Below are 21,235 nucleotides of genomic sequence, written 5' to 3' on the forward strand. Positions count from 1 at the left end.
TTCGGAGTGACTCCTGTCCCTCGAAGGACGGTTGGTTTTTAGCCTCCGGAAGCCTCCGGAAGTCTCCCACACAGACAGTGGATGGTCAGATTGCGTTCCGGAAAGGAATTGCAGATTCCCGCTATGGCGAGCTTTGGCGACGAGAGAGAACCAGAACCATGGGACCAGAGTGCACCAGGCAGCCCAGCTAGGGCACCCGGCTTGAGTGTACAGGACATGTTCCAGCAGATGATGCGAGCAATCGCAGACCAGACAACCAAGTTGGACGAGCAGAAGGCGCGGATTTTGGCTCTGGAGGAGCGTTCTCGCTCTCCAGCGTCGCGTTTTCCATCTCCTCCTCCCTCTCCTTCCGTACCCCAGATACCAGATCCTCGTCACAGGGACCCTCTCGAGGGGTCACAGCCGCAGTCAAGCTCTTTGCTTGAGATGCAGATACGGGCATTGGAGATTCGACAACGAGAAGACGAAGCCATGCGACGAGTGGAACACGAGCGTTACCTCCGAGCTTTGGACGCCAGATTGACACCGGCGGCGCCCTCGAATCATTTTCCCGAGAAAATGAACTTCAGTAAGTATAATGGTAAACTCGATCCCACTACTCTGTATTCATGGTTACATCAATTTGAAGCTTACTTTGCCGCAGTTAGGAAAACAGATATTGACAAAGTGATCTTAGCCAGTTGGTATTTGGAAGGTGAGGCCATTCCTTGGTGGACTCAGTGGGCTCATGCCCACACCAGATCAGGTATGGTAGCTTATGGGTGGGACGAGTTCGTCCGTGACCTTAAGCAGCGGTTTTTACCGCCCCACTACCTTGAGCGACTCGAAGACGAGTTCAGGGGTGCGCGTCAGAATGCGCAACCAGTCCTTCAATTTGCCAATAGAATTTCGACCTTGTGTCTACAATTAGGCTTATCTGATTCGGACAAGAAAGGGCAGTTCTTGTATGGCCTGGACACGCAAATCCAATGGGAGGTGCGTATGTTTAGACCAGCCACCTTTGAGGACGCACTCTCGCTTGCGCAGAGTGCAGAAATGAAACACAATGGTGGCAAGCCCAAGACTTCCCAGCCGGCTTCTCCCAAGGCTAACACCTCGGGGGGCAAAAGCCAGAACCAGACGGGGTCTTCCCCAGGACAGAGCCCGGGAGCCTCTGGCTCCAAGAACTCGAACAATGCGTCTAAGCTTACTCCAGACCAGAAAGCGGAGGCAGGCAAGACAGGTGGCAAGTTGAGTGCTGAGGAGCTTGCTCAGTACAGGAAGGAGGGTAGATGTTACTTTTGTCACACAAAAGGACATACTTCTCGGGATTGTCCGAAGAAGCCTCCAAAGCCCGCCGCCGCCTCCACAGCTTCCGTGGTGAGCACAGCTCCGCCACAGATCCCAGCGGCTACCCCTAGTTCTTCAACCCCCGGTGCTTCAGTTGGAGCAATTATCAGCCGGGAGCTCGAAGATAAGCAGAAGGGCGCCCATGACCAGGAGTATGAGCGCAACGAATTGCTCAAGTCCTTTGGCTACATAGGTGGCCAGAGAGTCGTTGTCTTGTTTGACAGCGGCAGCACGGAGGATGTGATCACGGAAGAGGCCGCTAGGCGTGCCCGCTTCGAGCTCACTCCGGTGGACAAACAAGTTGAGGGATTTAGCACAGGTATGACTACGAGCGTCAAGTATGAAGCTCTAGGTGCTAAGTTAGTGATTCAGGGCATAGAGTTTGTGCGTGACTTTATGGTTGCCCCTCTTGTAGGAGCAGACATAATTTTGGGGATCCAGTGGTTTCACAAGTTTCTCCCTGATGTCAAGTGGGACAAGCACACGTTCCAGATTGATCGGAATGTGTCAAACACCCCTGTGACCATTAAGTGTGAGCCAGGTATTCCAAACTTTCCGCTCATAAGCCACTTGCAGGCTAAGAGAGCAGTCAGGAAAGGCGCACAGTGTGCGATGATTTACATCCAGACAGCCCAGACGGTGGCCAGTGCTTCCGAGAAGTACTCGGTTCTCCATGAAAAGTTCCAGAAGATTTTTCTTCGGGACAGTCTCCCTCCCCAGCTTCCCCCGTCCAGACCGGAGGATCACAAGATTGACCTCCTCCCAGGCTCGGAACCCCCGAGCAAGTTTCCGTATCGCCTTTCTAAGGCAATGGAATCGGAGTTGGACCGCCAACTCCAAGAATTGTTGCAAGCTGGCTTCATCCGCCCCAGCGTGTCGCCGTTTGCAGCACCGATCTTGTTTGTCAAGAAGAAAGATGGGTCTTCTCGGTTGTGTGTCGATTATCGTGCACTCAACAAGCTGACTATCAAGAGCAGATTCCCGATGCCTCGAATTGACTATATTCTCGAGAGGCTGAATGGAGCTAAGGTGTTCTCTAAATTGGATTTAAAGAGTGGGTACCACCAGGTTCGGATTGTTGAGGGGGACATCCCCAAGACAGCTTTCCGTACAGAACGGGCCCACTATGAATTTGTGGTCATGCCATTTGGTTTGACGAACGCCCCAGCTACATTTAACCGCATGATGATGCGTATTTTCCGGGAGTTGATTGGAGTGTGTGTGTTCATATTTTTGGACGACATACTCATATTTTCAGCTACAGTTGAGCAGCATGACATTGATGTGGAGAAAGTCCTTAAGTTGCTGGAAAGCAACGAGCTCTATATCAATGAAAAGAAGTCAGAATTTTATCTGTTCCAAGTACACTACTTGGGATATATAATCAGTGCCGAAGGCATTCGACTTGATCCGGCTAAAGTAGCCGAGATTGTTAACTGGGAAGTACCTCAGACTGCTTATGACATTAGATCATTTGTGGGTATATGCCAGGCATATTCCACCCACATTGACAAGTTTTCTGATCTCTCGGCAGACCTCACCGATCTGCTAAAGGGAGTGAAAACAAGGAGGCAAAAGATTCGAATGACTCCACGAGCGTTGGAGGCATTCCAGAACCTCAAGGTGGCTTTGTCAGAAGCGCCTTGTTTAGCCCTTGCCTCATGGGACGAACCATTCCAGGTGATCACCGATGCGAGTAACATCGCAATTGGCGGTGTATTGCAACAGAATGGTCATCCAGTAGCTTACATGTCTCGTAAGTTACTGCCCGCCGAAAAGAATTACTCAGTCTACGATCGTGAACTCCTAGCAGTCATTCAGGCCTTGAAACATTGGAAACATTTTCTGTATGGCCGTGACTTCGAGGTTCGCACTGACCATCAGGCATTGCGCTGGATTCAGACGATGCCAAGTGCACAGTGGAGTGATCGACAGCACCGCTGGAGTCAGATATTCCAGCAGTTTGGTGGCATGATTGAGTACCTTCCAGGAAAGGCCAATCCAGTGGCCGATGCTTTGAGCAGGAAGGGACAAGTATCTACGATTCAGACCACTAGACTAGACCTTGTTGGTACAGGACTAGAAGACATGAAGCACACGTACGCGGATTCCGAGGAATTCGGTACACAGTGGGAACAGGCATTGGATGCCACAGGACCATGCCATTTTCTGATACGCGATGGTTGGCTTTACTACAAAGGCCGACTGTGTGTCATGAAATCATTCCGGGCAGCTCTTCTCCATGATGCCCATGACGCCATTACAGGTGGTCATAGGGGCATGAATTCGACTCTGGAGAAGTTAGAACGGCAATACTATTGGCCAAAGATGAGGCGTGATGTGTTTACCTATGTACAACGCTGTGACATTTGTCAAAAGGTGAAAGCTCCTCGTGGAAAGAAGATAGGGTTGTTACAACCTTTGCCAATTCCTGAGGGCCCTTTCCAAGACATTTCGATGGACTTTGTCACAAATCTGCCTCCCAGTCCGAGTAAGCGTAATACACAGTGTTTGACTATTGTTGACAGGTTCAGCAAATTTGTGATGCTTATTCCTTGCAGGGCCAATGTGACCGCCGAGGATGTTGCCCAGCTTTTCATTCGGCATTGGTACCCGATTGGTGGGATTCCTAGAACCATAGTGTCAGACCGAGATGCCAAGTTTACCAGTCATTTTTGGAGGGCATTGTTTGATAATTTTGGTACTAAGTTGAATTTTTCCAGTGCATTCCACCCACAGACAGATGGCCAGACAGAGATATACAACCAGTTGGCCTTTGATGTGCTGAAGTGTTACGTCCACGATCAGCAAGGTAAGTGGGAATCGTTTTTGCCTTTAGTTCAAGCTGTTCTGAATGACTCTTTTTCTTCAGCTATTGGCAGGACTCCATATGAGGCAGCGTTTGGAAGGCCTTTCCAGTCGTTGTTAACCAGGACCTCGTCTTCAGTACCGGAGGCGAACAGAGTGACGGAGTCTTACCAGGAGATACTAGAGTCCGTCAAAGACAGGTTGACTAAAGCGCAAGAGGCCTACACTCGACAGGCCAATAAAGACCGAAGGGACATGAAGTTTTCGGAAGGAGATTGGGTATATCTTCGGATTATGAAGCAAAGATTAAAGCAGGTGGGCAAGCGATGCCCAAAGTTGTCTTTCAGGAGCTTCGGACCCTTCCCCATCCGGAAAAAGATTAATGAGGTGTCTATGCAGTTAAAGCTACCTCCGAGTTGGACTATGCACGATGTATTTCATGTCAGTTGGTTAAAGCCATATGCAGGTCCACCCCCTTCAGAGGTCAAAGACGAAGCGGAACCAGACATCATTGATGAAGCCGAAGTTATGGTTCCAGAACAGATCCTTCTGCACCGTTTCAAGCATGGCTCAGGCCGAAGACTACGACAGTTCCTCACGAAGTTTCAGGACCGAGGAACTCATGAAGCGGTATGGCTCGACAAAGAATTCTTCGAGGACTATCCGGCTTTATTGACGGATTATTTGGAGGCTATGCAGCTTCCGTCAAGTTAAGCAGAAGGGGATGTCACGTGCATCCCGCACTTGGATGCCACGTAGACATTCTGTACAGAAGGTGCAGGACCTGGGATGGTGAACTGGTCCCATGTGAGCCCAGTCCGGGACGAGTCAGCCAGGGATCCATCTCAGTCGTCCGAGGTCAGGTGTGCATTGTCCTGCACATGAGTCCAAGGTCAGGTGTGCAATGTCCTGCACAAGAAGCAGTGCCAGTCCGCGCTGTGAGTCTCCCTCTGGAATGATGTCAGATGTTCTGTGTATCTGGTTTGCAACTGGATGCCAGGCCTCTGTAGGCATGTAGGTTGCATGTAGAGATGGGGCCAGCCCATAGGGCTACCCCAGTGTAGGTGTTTGCATTGGCATAATTAGTATGGGCATGGGGGAGGCATAGAACCACCCCCAAGGGGCCAGGAGGGCCCACATTGTGCCCACCAGCCATGGCTTGGGCTGGAAGGACAGTCGGCCAGGCCTAGGGCTGCTGGACAGGCAGCCGACAGGGGTAGAAGCCCTGCCCAGTCAGTCGGCCAGGTGTGGGGGGCAGTCCCCACACCCATGCGCAGATGCCCAGCACCCTGGTGCTGTCCCAGAAGTACATGCGCAGGCTGGACAGAATTTATTATGGTGTGAATTCATTTATTGCACAAGACTCAGTCGTGGGGCTGATATGAAACCAGCCGACTGGATGTTAGGAGGGGTATAAAAGCCCAAGTCATAATTCATTTCATCCATCTCATAATTCACCAAGAGCTCCAAGCAACCAAGGGCCAGGACAGCCAAGAACATTGCTAAAGCTAAGGGGTGAAGGACTGAAGGTCAAGGGCAGGTTTTCCAGCCAAGAAAAGGTCAAGTACTTTGTATTTGTTTCAGATTTGCATCATTCTAATAAAGCAAATACACCATCCGTGGTGGGGGCCCTACAGAGGGTAATTGGGACCCAATACTGTGTCCTTCTCCATCTCCCCCTTCTCTCTCTATTTTCTGCACATCGTCTTTCAGGTTGTGCGTTAATTCCGTCGCGAAAAGAGTGCTGTTTTCTGAGTTTTGAAGTACCGATCCTTCTCCGAAGCTTCCGCATATTACAGCCACTGTCAACTAACCAAGTGACATGATGACCACATGGAAGAGTTGGATGGGCCTCAATAATGGGCACAGAGGGATTATCAGGTAACTGACAAATTTGAATGAGGGCAGAGGCCTTTCCTTGCTGATGGGCTTGTTTAGGCCTTCGTTTCTTCCTTTTTGTGGAGTGGTTGCTGGAATCAATCTTAAGTGTGACCTGAGCAATATTGGCTGAGGGTCCAGGATGAGGTGTGAGGGAAGACTAGTCAGACATTTCTTCAGGAGTGGTGAAAGAAACTGACTGGGAAGGTGGGGCATGAGCAACCTGACTATTAGCTCGCCAGTGGGAGGAACGTGGCCAAGTAGAACCATTTCCTTGTTGTTGGGTCCTTGGAGGGGAGCTTGGTAAAGTAGGTGCTGGATTGCTACCCCCTCTGGATCGCCGATTTGGGGCATTGCTACCACCTTGGTTGTTTTGGTGGGTGGAGGTAGTGGGGTTGGAGTTGTTGCCTCTATTTTCCTTGTTTTTAAAAACACACTCATCATCAACATGGCTAGGTATTTGGCAAGAAGTGCAAAATCTATTCTTTTTGGGAATATTTTGCCAGTAGGGAATGGGTGTGGAGGCAGGATTTTTGGAATCAGTGTGGTTGCCGGGAGATTTGCATTGATTTCCTAAGTTGTTGTTCCCTTTCCCTTGCTGTCCTTTTTGAGTAGAGGTTGTATTGGACTGAAATTGGTCATGCAACCTAGTGAAATGCAAGAGTTGGCATTCACACTCATATAGGTTAGGCATAGGCTCTAAACTAATGGTCTGTGTGACAAAAGTAAAGAAGCTAGGAGGCAACTTGTTTAGAAGAGTGATAACCTGATCATCTTGGGACTTGGCAAAGCCAGTGGTGGCGAACTCGGCTTTAAGGCGCTGATATTCAACAACTTTGACGGTCAGGTCATCCCCTTCTTTGATAGAGAAAATTTGAATTTGATGCTCAAAATCAATGCGACGCGTACGATCACCTGCGGCATCTCTCTCTGCAAGGTGTGCCCATCTGTCAGAGACATAGGGGAACTGCTGGAGTTGAGAATGGAACTCGGGCAAGAGGCCTTGCATGAGCTCCACTATAGTAGTGGCATTTCTAGCCTCCCAATGGCTGATGACTTCAGGAGGTACTAGAGAAGGGCCCTTTACGAGGCTCCAAGAACCTTGGGATGTGAAAACTTGTTCCATAAGATTAGCCCAGGTTGTATAATTAGACCCGTTAAAACGAGTCTTTTCTGTGAAAGCATTTCTAGACATAGAAACATGAAAGGAAGATGGTGGGGGAGTCGAGGAAGGTTGGTGGCCATATCTAGAGTGGTGTAACTTGTAAGTGTTGAGGAGAGAAACCTGATAGTCCACCAAGACCAGGCATGGATGAAGGACCCGTCGAGGGTGCTCCATAAGATGGAATCAAGTTTTGGGTACTCAGCATAGGAGGAATACTAGGTTGAGGTACGAAACTTGGAGAGGGCACATATTGGTAAAAACACCAGTGCTGCCAGAGATGGGTTGGTAAACCACTTGATACCCTGGAATGCTGGGTGGGACCGTAGTGCTAGAGGGCGTCGTGTTAAAAGATAACTGGGATGGGTAGAAACCATACGTAGGACCCAAAAGAGGTGCAGGCAGTGATGACTGCATGCCCAACACTAGTAGGAAGAGGTATGGGTTGGGAGGGAGGGTTTTGAGTTTGAATTTGGGCAGTATTCCATAACACATTAGGAGTTGGAACAGAAAGTGAACTAGAGGAGAAAACAATGTTACCTCCTTGAACACTGGAAGTTGGAGACTGAGTTATACTCCTAGACCCTCCTCTATTAGGGTTCACAAAATGCCAGGGATCGTGGGTAGTTGATGGCACCGTTTGTTGAACCTATGCCACAGAAGAAGATACCCATGCAGAGTTAGGAACATACGTACTAATAGGCACATATGAACCTGATGCGGTCACCGATAGGGATGATGATGGATCTCCGAACGATCGAGGAGGTACCTGTCCTTCGTGAGAAAGAGTCCTGTACCGAAGTCCAATTTGTTGGCTAAAATGAGAAGCAGAGCTCTCCAGTTGAGGCTGAATACCTGGGTCCAATACTGGCACACTGGCTGTGGGCATGTATCCTCCTCTGGAAGTAACGACTGATAAGCTCGGAGAAGAAAAACCATATGCCAAGGGTGTAGAGGGTGAATGGGTAAAAGTAGGCTGGTCGTCTCCCAATGAAAGACCTCGAACAGGGCTCTCCACTGAATGAGGAGTTCCATCCTCTGTGTGATCTATATTGGAATAAGGGGAGTCATTATCTGGTATGAAAAGCTGATCCTCCAGAATCGAGGGTAGACGATCCATGGTGTGTACTTTCTAGGTCTTTCATCCCTTTGGTCACGATCGCGCTGATACCATGTGAGGGCAAAAGAGACCAAAGGACCAAATATATGAAAGATCAGAGTAAAACACACAGCATGCAATGGTGATGTGAATATAAAAGATGAAATCGAGTGCAGGAGCTCTATGTGAGACTCCAAATAAGCAGAGAGAGTTGCTGTCCCATAAAACGCAGTTAACAGAGCTGGAGTGACCTTGATGAAAGCACTGATATAAGCCTGATATAAGACTGATGTGAGCCTGAAGTAAGGCTGCTGAAAAAACACTGATGTCAGCTCAAGGCAAACGCTGAAGACAGCCTGATGAAGACGATCAGTCCAGCAGTAGAAAACGCTGTAGGAGAACCTGATGTAGGCGGCGAAAAGGCTGTGGTGTGAGGCTGATGTAGACAGCCAAAACCAGCAGCAGTTAATGCTGCAAGAGAACATGATGTAGGCGGCGAATAAGCTGTGGTGAGGCTGATGTAGGCGGCAAAAACCAGCAGCAGTTAACGCTGCAAGAGAACCTGCTGTAGGTGGCGACAAGTGATGTGAGCCGTCTGTGTGCTGACCAGCAGGAGATGGCGAGGCACACTGTGATGTGCAGTCCACGAGATATCCAGCCTGCGATGAAACACAGATGTGAGGCGACCAGGGCATAGTGAATACTTACTGAAATATTGATTCTGATCCGTTATGTCAGTAATGGAGTATTTTTAGTAGAGGAGAAAAGCTTTTATGTCCTCACAAAATTTTTTTGGGTTTAATGACGGTTTAAAGTTGATCCCTCAATCTCTCATATGCTTTGTGATGAGTAAGTTACTCATCACAAAGCATAACTTACTCATCACAAAGCATTTATAACAGGGTTTAATGATGGTTCAAAGTTGATCCCTTAATTTCTCATATGCATGAAAACATGCACACAATGAGTGTGTGTGCACACTACAGTATAAGAAAAACCTCTTAAGTTTTTTTTAATTTTTCCCTTTTTTTGAACCTTAATATTAATTAATGCCCTTTCTCTGTTGGAGACAGGGTGTGGGCGGTGAACAGACTCCCATCTGTATCCTCTCACCTTTGGAAGCCGACTCCCCTGGCACTGATGAGTCTTTGTGTATAAGACCAAGTCTCTCCCTCTAAATGTCTCCTCGAACAGACCTGCATGTTGGGAAAAGCATAATGAGTGATAATAAAAGCTTAATGAGTTCATGGAGTGATGGAAGAGCTATGGTGGTTCAAGATAAGCCATGGTGGTCACATGAACAAAAGTGTAATTAACTAGTACTTAATCCAAGATTAAGAGAGCATAATGACAGCACAATAAGGAGCATTACATAGCATATAAAATTCGTGTTTTTCTCATTAGGAGGGCCACCATTTTATAGCCAAAGAGTACATGTTTGAATGACATCATTGCTTACATCTTATCAAGAGCATCCAAGGCCATCTCCCCCCACATGGCTCCCTAGAATATAGCCTCCATGGAATCTTCTGAAACTCGCCTACTTCAAGTGGGGTTTGACCCTTACATTCACCTGGATTCTCTTCACATTACATGGTCCTTTTACATTTTATTGAGTGCTTTAACCTTAGACCATGACATTGATCATAAATTCCAACATATTCCAATACCCTCCCTTGATCATGGCATGGTATATTGCCCTCCCTTGATCCAAACATTACATGAAAGAAAAAGCTTAACTCATAAGGAGTATAGCTCTACAGTACATAAAAGAAATTAGCATCGCTCATAGGGAGCATAGCTTCTACATTGCGAAAAGAAAATGACATGACATGAAAAACATTCCTCTCCCATACCCCATCATCATCATAGCATCATCATCATCATATCCATGGGCATCATCATCATCTGTCATCATTTGTTGGTCATGGAGACCCAACTCCCCATCAATCCCCCCTTGAGGGCTACATGGCCTACTGAGAGATATTGTGAGCATCATAAAAACACATAACCTACATCATCGGTGGTTAGAGGTGTCCATACATAAACATTTGGGTAAGAGAGGGCATAAACATTGTTGGCTTTAGAAAGTCCATTCTGCATCTACCTCTGCATCAAAGGAGGTAGTAACATTGTTGCATGCTTGGATTGCTTCTGCGGAATCATTCGAAGTGCTTACCATATTTGCCTGGTTGGTGTAACATTTGTCGGCGAGGTGACCTGGCTTTCCACATTTGGTGCATATTCGTGCATATTCGCTTTGGCTTGTCTTTATGGTAGCAATTCTTGGCAAGGTGTCCTGTCCTTCCACAATGTGTACATTGGAGTGATTTGCCGTTTTGCTTTTGAACAAGGTATGCCTGGTTTGAGACAAGATCAATGACTCTACCTTTCAGCTTCTTCTCTTCTTCCAAGAGAACACTCTCTATTTCCTCCAAAGTGGGATCCTGCATATACTTTAAGGTCGGCATGAGTGTATCATACTCGGATGGCATTGACTTTAGGAGGATGGCTATGGCATCACTCTCCTTGACTGGTTCATTGATGGCTTCGAGCTGGGCCATCAAGCTCTTCATGGTGTTGATGTGAGATGCAAGTGTCTCATCAATCTTGTACTCTAGACTGTAAAAGTCTACTTTGAGACTGATTTTGCTGTGGAGGCCTTGAGCACCAAAAGATTTATCCAGTGAATTCCACGCAATTTGTGAAGATGTTCCATTACCAATGTAATGTATATAACTATCTTCAACTCCAAGGGCAATGAGAGCTAATGCTTTCTCATCCTTGGTTTGCCAAGAGATTTCTCCTTCTCGTGTGGCAGGTTTAGGTATAGTGCCATTGACTATGCCCCAAACTCCTTCTTTCATTAGTAAAAATCTCATTTTGACTTGCCAAGTGTGGAAGTCATGACCGTTGAATTTCTTGATGAAAGAGGATGATATGTAAGTTGACTCCATGATTGGAACTGAACAATGCAATAGATTAAAAGGCTAGAGTCCCCCTTCACCATATAGATGCATGAAATTACTCAAGAATTCCCCAAACCCATAAGCCTTTGCATAGTGATAATAACGGGGCCTAGACTTGATCCTAGGTTTTCTAGTTTTGCTTTTGGGTTTCAATGATTTTTTGATATAATCTTCATTAGATGATTCAGCATCCGAATGCATGACTACAAAGAGATATTCAACTCAATATGCATATTAGAATGTCATCTCAATAGATAATTATATGATGATTAGTGGAGATGATTAATTAAAGAGGAAAAACTACCCCCAAAAATAGAGTGAGCTTTGAGCAATTGAATGAGGCTCTTCCCAAATGAGAAACATAAAATGCTTTAAACCAAGTGAAAACCAAAGTATTGGCTCTAAGCTCAGTACTCAAACATGCCAAGATGTTGCTTCAATCTCTGTAAATCTGCTCTGCAACACAGCATATACTGTCACTGAGAAATTAGTTCAAACAACAGCTACAGTGGACCATTGCTCATGAAAATCAACAAGGAGGAGCTTCATAGCATCAATGTCATGCTCATAAGAGGAATTTGCAAACCATGCTTTGTAGAGCTCCAATTTCATGAATTTCGCAGTGCAGCAGAGGCGGGCTGCTGGCAGAGCGAAATGCGCCGCGTGTACTTCGTGGGAGCTCAAATGGAGCTAGGTGTAGAAAGCGCCGGATGTTAGCTCTCTTTTGAATCAAAAAGCTTGAGATTTGGTGGAGTATAGAGCTCACATGAAGCAAAAGACCAGCAGGGGGTGCAATGAAGCTTTAATGGAAAGCTTGAAAAAATGAAAAACTAATCAATGTGGTTAATTACTATGCCTAGGGATAATCATGGCTCTGATACCATGTTGGGAAAAGCATAATGAGTGATAATAAAAGCTTAATGAGTTCATGGAGTGATGGAAGAGCTATGGTGGTTCAAGATAAGCCATGGTGGTCACATGAACAAAAGTGTAATTAACTAGTACTTAATCCAAGATTAAGAGAGCATAATGACAGCACAATAAGGAGCATTACATAGCATATAAAATTCGTGTTTTTCTCATTAGGAGGGCCACCATTTTATAGCCAAAGAGTACATGTTTGAATGACATCATTGCTTACATCTTATCAAGAGCATCCAAGGCCATCTCCCCCCACATGGCTCCCTAGAATATAGCCTCCATGGAATCTTCTGAAACTCGCCTACTTCAAGTGGGGTTTGACCCTTACATTCACCTGGATTCTCTTCACATTACATGGTCCTTTTACATTTTATTGAGTGCTTTAACCTTAGACCATGACATTGATCATAAATTCCAACATATTCCAATACTGCATCTGTCCTCAAGGCGCCGTTGCAGTCCAAACCGCAATCTCTAGCGAGAGAGAGAGAGAGAGAGAGAGAGAGAGAGAGAGAGAGATGAGATGGAAGCTCAAGCCATGACAATGGTCCACAGTTGTCGGGGGGGGGGGTCGGGGGGGGGGGGGGGAGAGGGGGAGAAATGAAATGAAATGAAATGTTAACGTCTTCAAAAGGCCAAAGTGACCTATGAGACCAAAGTTACAACCATGTGACATCTGATACACTGTCTGGAGAGAGAGAGAGAGAGAGAGAGAGAGAGAGAGAGAGAGAATATGTTGAACATTGTAGGGTCAAGGAAATTGTGACCTCAAGGTTGCCCTCCTCCAAGCCTCATTCATAAGAGAGATATTCAAGTCAGTTGGTATAGCCTTGTACCTTCAGCACGTGCACCATGCAGTTCTGTCTACTTTACAACAATCAATAGAAAATGGCCCTGTGGCTGCTGCTGCTTCAAGTGTATTGATTGAAACATGCCAAGAACTTGGTGTGCCCATCACCTGCTGTCAGGTTAAAGAGGATTTATGTTTTTCTGATTTCTTCCTTTAAGAAGGTCATGTATGCAAGGATTAATGCAGCGTGAGTAATTCCTTTTTAATATTACTTTACCTTGCAGACAATAGTGCCTTTGTTGCAGCAATTTGGCCGGGACATAACGATTTCCGCTATTGACACAGTGGTCGGGATTGGTATTTTCAAGAATAAAAGTTTTGAGTATTGGGCAATATTCTATTTTGGCCATTTCCAACTGACGTTTTTGGCAATACATGTGACGAGTCAGTAATGTTTTTTTGACAGGGAAGCAGCTTGGTGAATGTATGATCGTGAAGCACTTGCTTCCTTCATTGCGCACAATGGTCATCACATGCCTCCATTCAGTCTTGAAAGAGAAAAAGGGACCAGCTAAAAGCTGGCGCATGCTGGTTATGCATGATACAGTGACAGTCTTGGAACGCTTCCTCAATTCCCTCTCTCCAACAACTGTACTCATGGAGCTTGTGCAGGTTTTTTCTTCGTTAATGAACTCTTTGCTTCTCTAAAGGAGATGCACTTGCAAAATCTGCAAGGCATAAATGCATTGATTAATGGCACATATATATGTCATAGGTGTACGAATTTCCGTACATGTGATGGGAACCTTTTGGTCTCAAATTCTTAAGAACATATGTGTGTGTGTGTGGTTTCTGGGTTGTGTTGGTTGGTCCGTTGATGGGTGGGTAGGCCTGTAGTTATGCGTGTAGCATGCAACTGGTGCGTTGGGGGGTTGGTAGTCCTGTAGGTATGCGTGTAGCATGCAAGTGGTATGATCGTGTAACACATAGCAAAGCCTTCTTTATACCTTTATGTTTGAGTGAGTTTAAGCAATCCACCCTAATTCTTGAACAAGGAGATAGAGCTGTAGAGATAGAAGATGGAGAGTCAACACCAGATGGGGTCTTTGCAGATCGACCCTAAGAAGATGGGGTCTTTGCAGATCAACCCTAATTCTTGAACAAGGAGATAGAGCTGTAGAGATAGAAGATGGAGAGTCAACACCAGATGGGGTCTTTGCAGATCGACCCTAAGAAGATGGGGTCTTTGCAGATCAACCCTAATTCTGGAACAAGGAGATAGAGCTGTAGAGATAGAAGATGTAGAGTCAACACCAGATGGGGTCTTTACAGATTGACCCTAAGAAGAGTCAGCATAGTTCATCCTCTTTTCCCTTGAATGCAGCCCTGGGGACGGAGTGGGATTTGGAGTCTCTGGTCCCTAGCTCGGATGTAGTTGGGAGGCTCAGACCATAGAGATCAAGACGGGGAGGTGGTGTCCTCCAGCCTGGAGGTGCTGTTCCTTCATATCTTAGTTGCAGTACCCCTCCCCCCCTCTTACAGATACCTCCATTGTGATCGATGGAGTTTACAGTATGCCTACTCTCGCACTCGGACATAGTGGCGACAGATGGCGGATAGGATCCGCGCCCAATCGGCAAGCCTTTACCCTAGGACCAATGGTGATTACTCCCCGTCGAAACCCATGCCTAAGACACTTTGAGTGGAGGGCAATTCTGATAGTTCCGCCTCCCATAGAGATTGATATGTGGATAGCCTCATGGAACATTCAGGGTTTAGGGGGGCCTCAGTGCTTTTAGAGGTGAGGCGTCCTCATAGGAGAGCTACAGTTGGGGGACCCATCTACATTCTCTTTCTCTAGGAGCACCATGAAAGAAAGAGCCTCACTTGTTGTAGGCCCAAAGCACAAACTGAAGAAGGCTGAAAACAGTTGATTATTGCTGAAAATGAGCATGAGGGCAGCCCGTAGGTGCTTACAAGCATAAGAGATTGTTGCTACAACCAATGACCTCCCGCTGATATGCAAGAACATGGTTGTCACAGTACGAAAATACGATACCGTACGGGAATTTTTGGTACGATATGAAATTTTCGGATACCGTACGATAAAATACGGTTTTTATTTTTTACACTTATAACCTATGGAGCTTCAAGCTTGAATGTGAGGGAAGGTTGGGAGGGGAGGAGTCTACAGTGCTTGAGGAACCAGAACATGGATATGTGTCTCTCCCAATTAATTTTATCTCCGGATTGTCTCCAAAAAAGAACCTGGATGGGTAATGCAATACCAAAGGTCTCCCAGTGTAGCGTTTATGACTAAGGGCTTGCACAAATACAAGCAGTGCATCTAGGGTGATAAGTTTAGGGACTCCTCTCTAGATCAAAATGGCCATGTCCAAATCTTCTCCCTCGTACATAACTTGAGAATCTAATTGTCTAGCCTACCTATACCAGGGATCTCCAAGTGACGTAGCAAGATTCTCTCATCCTACCAATCAAGTGTACACTACCAGTCTACCTCGCCAGATTTTTTGGGTCTCTCAACAACCCCATATGGAATACTGAGTGGACACGAAAGTTACGAAGTATCGCGAGCATTTGGGATCCTCGTTAAGCAGGGTTTCTATATTTTTTTAAAGCATTTGGAAATTTTTTTTTTCAAGGAAAAAAAAATTTGGGGAAAAAAAACTCGTACCGTACGATATCGTACCGTACGAACCGTACGGTACGAATCCATTCGTACCGGTACGAGAAACATCTAGGTGCAAGAATGAGATGAAAAGTGAGGGGAAGGGTGAGCACCCTTATATACATGGTTATTTCTCGTACCGGTACGAACCTATTCGTACGGTACGAGTCCCCCTGCCCCCCCCCCCCCCGCCCCCCAAAAAAAAAAAAATCCCAAATACTCAACAAAAATAGAAATCCTGCTCAACGAAGATTCCAAATGCCCGCAATACGTCGCAACTTTTATGTCCACTCAGCCTTCCATATGGGGTTGCGGGCGGAGAGACCCAAAAAATTTGGCAAGGTAGATTGGTAGTGTACACTTGATTGGTAGGATGAGGAGAGAATCTTGCTACATCACTTGGAGATCCCTGGTATAGGTAGGCTAGACAGTCAGATCCTCAAGTTATGTACGAGGGAGAAGATTTGGACAGGGCCGTTTTGATCTAGAGAGGAGTCCCTAAACCTATCACCCTAGATGCACTAAACCTATCACCCTAGAATCTAGATGCACTACGCGTATTTGTGCAAGGATGGTCCCTCAGTCATAAACACTACAATGGGAGACCTTTGGTATCGCATTACCCATGCCGGCTCTTTTTTTGGAGACAATTGGGAGATCCAACTGGGAGAGACACATCTCCATGTTCTGGTTCCTCAAGCACTGTGGAGTCCCCCCCCCCCCCAACCTTCCCTCACATTCAAGCTTGAAACTCCATAGTTTGTAAGTGTTAAAAAAAATCGTATCCCAAAGTGTGGTATCCCAAAATTTCATATCGTACTAAAAATTTCCGTACAGTATCGTATTTTCGTTCCGTGACAACTATGCTTATATATATCCCTCTAGAGAGCTGATTGGCCAGTTGTAGCAGGCCGACAGTTGTCGAGTAGCATAAAATGCTTTAAAATGCCTAAAAAATGGTAGAAAAATACCAAATAATATCTGCTAAAATATGCAAATCCAGGGTCTCATAAAATGACCAGTACAAGCATGAAAAGGTGATGTAGACCCTCTAGAGATGATATATTCCAACACCACCTCTTCAGCGCCAGAGGGGCGGTCCAATACCAGCATGCTAAAGTAACACCTCCAAAGTAGCTCTTGGAAGTGGTTAGGTGAAGAGATCATCCTCCTTGGATAACTTGGCATTGGGATCCGTGGGACAAGAGAGAGGTGTACAGTTTGACAACTCATAAAGTGAGAGCAGCTTCTTCACATACTTTTGCTGAGAAATGAAGATACAGTCATCTTTCTGCCAAACCTCCAACCCATGAAAATAATGAGTCATCTTTCTGCCAAACCTCCAACCCATGAAAATAATGAAGGCCAAGATCAGTCATCTTAAATGTCTCTGAAAGCTTGGATTGAACCTTTGTGACCAACTTAGTATTTGAGCTAGAAAGGATGAGGTCATCGACATGCAAAACAATGACACAAATATCCCCATCAGAAAGAAGCACATAGAGATTGTTGTTAGCATATGCTCTCTCAAAGCCAAGAGATAACAAGAAGGCATCAATCTCCTGATACCAGGCATGGGGTGCTTGTTTGAGACCATACAGAGCCTTCTCTAGAAGATACACGTGGGTGTCCTGTCCCTGAATCACAAAACCAGGAGGCTGCTAAACATAAACTTCCTGATGGTGGTATACCCGGCTGTAGGAGCAAATGTCTCATCAAAGTCTTCACTTGCCTTCTGAGCATATCCTCGAGCAACAAGGTGGGCTTTGTACTTATCCAAAGTACCATTTGCATGAAACTTGACTTTGAAAATCCATTTCACACCAATCACACGATGATGTAAAGGCCATGGTATCAAAGACCAAGTGTGATTCCTGTCAATAGAGGACATCTCTGCTTCTCACGCTTCCGGCCACCCTGGCCGTCAGCGCTCCAATTGTCGACTTTGTGTTCCGGCCAGTCTACACCTCCGTCGACGTTCCGTTCCAGCCATCTGCCCCGTCGAGTTTCGTTCCAGCCGTCTGCTCCGGCTCGATCCCGTCGACGTTCCGTTCCGTTCAGGCCGTCGCCGTTCGCCGACTCGCTCGCCCGACACCACCGTGCCCAGCAACGCCTAGCACATCGGCGCTCTGCTCCCGTTCGGCCTCCGTCGAAGTCACCCGTTCCAGCCACCATCTGTTCGCGCTCAGTGCTCCCCGTGCTGGCCCACGGCTGCCGCTTCCGCCTGCTCGCCTGCCCGCCACCAACACGCCTGCTCGCAAGTCGACTCCAGTTCTGACCTGCTCGCCCGACACTTGCTGGCTGGGTCCGTACTTCACCTTCGCTTCCACCTGGCTGCTGCCCGTCGACAAAAGAGTTTACCTGCCAACAACTCCTCATCGTTCCAGGCCTCCCTACACTTCTGCCTGCTGCTGCTCGCCTACGACTGGCCCCTCGGCTGCCCACAGCCATCCGCTCGCCCTGCTCATGCATTCTCTGCAAACAGCCGTGTGCTCCCCGCCTACACTCTGCAAGTATGAGGTATTTCTAGTACACATTTTTTATCGAACCCAAATACAAAATCTCCAGACATTGCAGTGCAGGTCATATGCCGATTTTGCAGACAATGAATGCTGTGCAAGTCGGATTGAAAGGAAAATTGCAGGTGCAATTTGGGGAATTTACCAATTTCAGGACAAATTGAAAATTGGGCATTTTGCTTTGCCTGCAATTTGGGGGTTTTCGAAATTGAGGTCAAAATCAGCCAATTGAACCTCTTTCATCTGCAGAAATTTGGGGGTTTCAAAATTGAGGTCAAAATCAGCCAATTGAACCTCTTTCATCTGCAAAAATTTGGGGGTTTAATTGAGGTCAAAATCAGCAAATTGAACCTCTTACATTTGCAGAAATTTGGGGCTTTTGTGAAAATTGGCCAATTAGATGCACATTGAAGCGATTGGAATGCATAAAAATTGGGGATTTTCTGATTGGAGCATGTAATTGGGCATTACAGCTGCGATTTGTCGCGTATGTATACACATTGGGTGTAATTGGACAATTTGGTGCAGGTTTACACTTGCTTTGGTTTGCAGGCATACATTTGCACAGGACATTTGGTTGCCTGGCAGTGCACATTGGTGCTTGGTTTGCTTGCAGTTATACTTTGTTGACATGGCACAGAATGCTACAGATGTATTTGGTGTGCTCACCCAGGAGGACAAGCTGGATGGATCTAACTACTCCCTCTGGAGTTTTATGATCCGTAATTTGTTGGTAGCCAAAGGGCTTTGGGGCATCGTGTGTGGTGATGACACACGCCCACTTACCATACAGCCAGCCATGCCTCAAAGGGGAGGTGCTCAAAGAGCTCCTGATGTAGATCCTGCTCCCACACAAGAGCAGAAGAGATGGGACTCTAGAGATGCACAGGCCATGTCATTGATAGCCCTTTCAGTGAAAAGGACTATTATTCCGCACATTCGTTCATGCAAGACATCGAAACTTGCATGGGACACATTGGAAGCAATGTATCAGGTACGCAACGAGGCAAGAGTTGCCTACTTGAAGAGGCAATTGATGAGGTTATCCCAGACAGACAGATGGTCACCAACACTCTTCATTCTTTACGCCTTCCTACTTGGGCTTTCACACCTCTCTCAACCTCTCGATGAGAGGAGGTGGTGATCCCGTCACTTTTGAAGAGCTCGTGGGTTTACTCTTGCAGGAAGAGCAAACAAGAGCAAACTTATCGAGCAACCGTGGTGGAGAAAAGGCATTTACAGCCAAGGATAAGGGTAAAGCAAAGAGCTTTAAGCATGGGGGACAACAATCTAGCAAGGCTGGTCATGGACAGCCCTCTCCTAGTGGTGAAAAGTCTGACAAAGGGGATGCAAACAAGCCCAAAAAGAAGGGCAAATGTCACTACTGCCATAAGCCTGGACACTACATTAGTGAATGTAGGAAAAGGATTGCAAAAGAGAAAAAGAAAGAAGCAGGCAATGCATTAGCAGACTCTTCGGATGACAAAGCAAAGCAATCAGCTAATGTAATCCAGGAAGAGTATACTTTTTTGGTCACATGCACTAGTGACACACCAAGTGCTTCGGACACTGATATGTCTTGCATTGCATCTGACAGACAGAATGCATCATGGTATTTTGATAGTGGTGCTTCGAGCCACATCACTTCATGCAAAGATGTATTTCAGCACTTGGTTTATGCTTCAAATGGCCGCACTGTATCATGTGCAGATCATACCACATATCCAGTAAAGGGAATTGGTAATGTCATACTTATTGCAGCCAATGGTGCCAATATATGTATGAAAAATGTATTGTATGTTCCAGGAATAAAGAAAAATCTGCTCTCCGTCTCAGCCATAAACGACCAAGGTTTAAAGGTTGAATTTGAAGATGGGAAGTGTTTGGTAAAAGACCCATCAAAGGGTTATGAAATAGTCACTTCTGGAACACGATACAAAGGCTTGTATAAGCTGGACAGCTATGACAAACGCACTTATGATGCAAATACAGTGGCTGCCCACACTCCTGCTATGCATGATGCAGAGCTATGGCATGCTCGTTTTGGGCATGTAAATTTTCAAAGTTTGATGCTTTTGCAGAAGCATCATATGGTTGATAATATGCCGCCTCTTGAGTCTCCACCAAGACATGTATGTGGGGTGTATTTTGGGAAAGATGCAACGAAAACCATTCCCCAAAGATGGAGCTGTTAGAGCTGAAAGTAAATTACAGCTCATACATAGTGATGTATGTGGTCCAATGCGGACACCATCCATAGGGGGGCATCTTTACTTTGTCACATTCATTGATGACTACTCCAGGTTTGCTTGGGCTTACCCTTTGAAAGCAAAAGAAGATGTGTTTACATGCTTTCGACACTTTGTCGCAATGGCTGAAAATATGTGTGCATGTAAAGTCCAAACACTTCGCTCAGATAGAGGTGGAGAATACATGTCAAATGCATTCAAGGATTATATGCTTCAAAAGGGCATCAAACACCAATGTACTGTGCCTTATACACCGCAGCAGAATGGTGTAGTTGAAAGGAAAAATAGATCTCTCATGGAGATGGCAAGATGCATGGTGAAAGCACAAAAGTTGCCTCACAAATTTTGGATGGAAGCTATAATGTGTGCAACTCATGTGTTGAACAGGTGTCCAACAAAAGCTTTGAAAACCATAACACCATTTGAGGCTTGGTATAGCCGAAAGCCAACAGTGGATTATATGCGTACATTTGGGTGTTTGGCATATGCACATGTGCCAGAACAACTCCGAACAAAGCTTGATGACAAAGCAATTAAATGCATTTTTGTGGGCTACAGCAATGAAAGCAAAGGATACCGTCTTTATAATCCAACTACACGAAGGATTTTTGTGAGTAGAGATGTGGTATTTGCTGAAAATTCAGAACAGCCCATGGTCAGCTTCCCTCCCCCTTGGGGATAAGAAAGATCAAGCCCTCTGAAAAGCTCTGTGGCATCACCCCAGTGTCCAAAACATACTGAAAGCCCCTGCGGAGGCCTGGCCCCAAAAGGTCCCAATAGCGCATAAAAAAGGCAGGCGTCAATCCGTCCTCCCCAAGGCAA

General features: G+C 46.2%; 1 protein-coding gene across 6 annotated transcripts in view; it reads left to right on the forward strand.

Moving 5' to 3' along the window:
- Positions 1-21,235, forward strand: part of LOC147636874 (protein serine/threonine kinase) — a 109,464-nt gene that overhangs the window by 13,075 nt on the left and 75,154 nt on the right. For all 6 annotated transcript variants that reach the window (XM_086800448.1, XM_086800450.1, XM_086800454.1 and 3 more), the window contains exons 6-8: positions 12,916-13,134; positions 13,241-13,313; positions 13,423-13,628. In XM_086800448.1, coding sequence (XP_086656574.1) covers positions 12,916-13,134; positions 13,241-13,313; positions 13,423-13,628 — 498 coding nt within the window. The remainder of the gene's footprint in view (positions 1-12,915; positions 13,135-13,240; positions 13,314-13,422; positions 13,629-21,235) is intronic.

The sequence above is a fragment of the Cibotium barometz genome, chromosome 7 (assembly GCF_041138505.1).
Source record: "Cibotium barometz isolate CiBa-2024 chromosome 7, ASM4113850v1, whole genome shotgun sequence".
Lineage (NCBI taxonomy): Eukaryota > Viridiplantae > Streptophyta > Polypodiopsida > Cyatheales > Cibotiaceae > Cibotium > Cibotium barometz.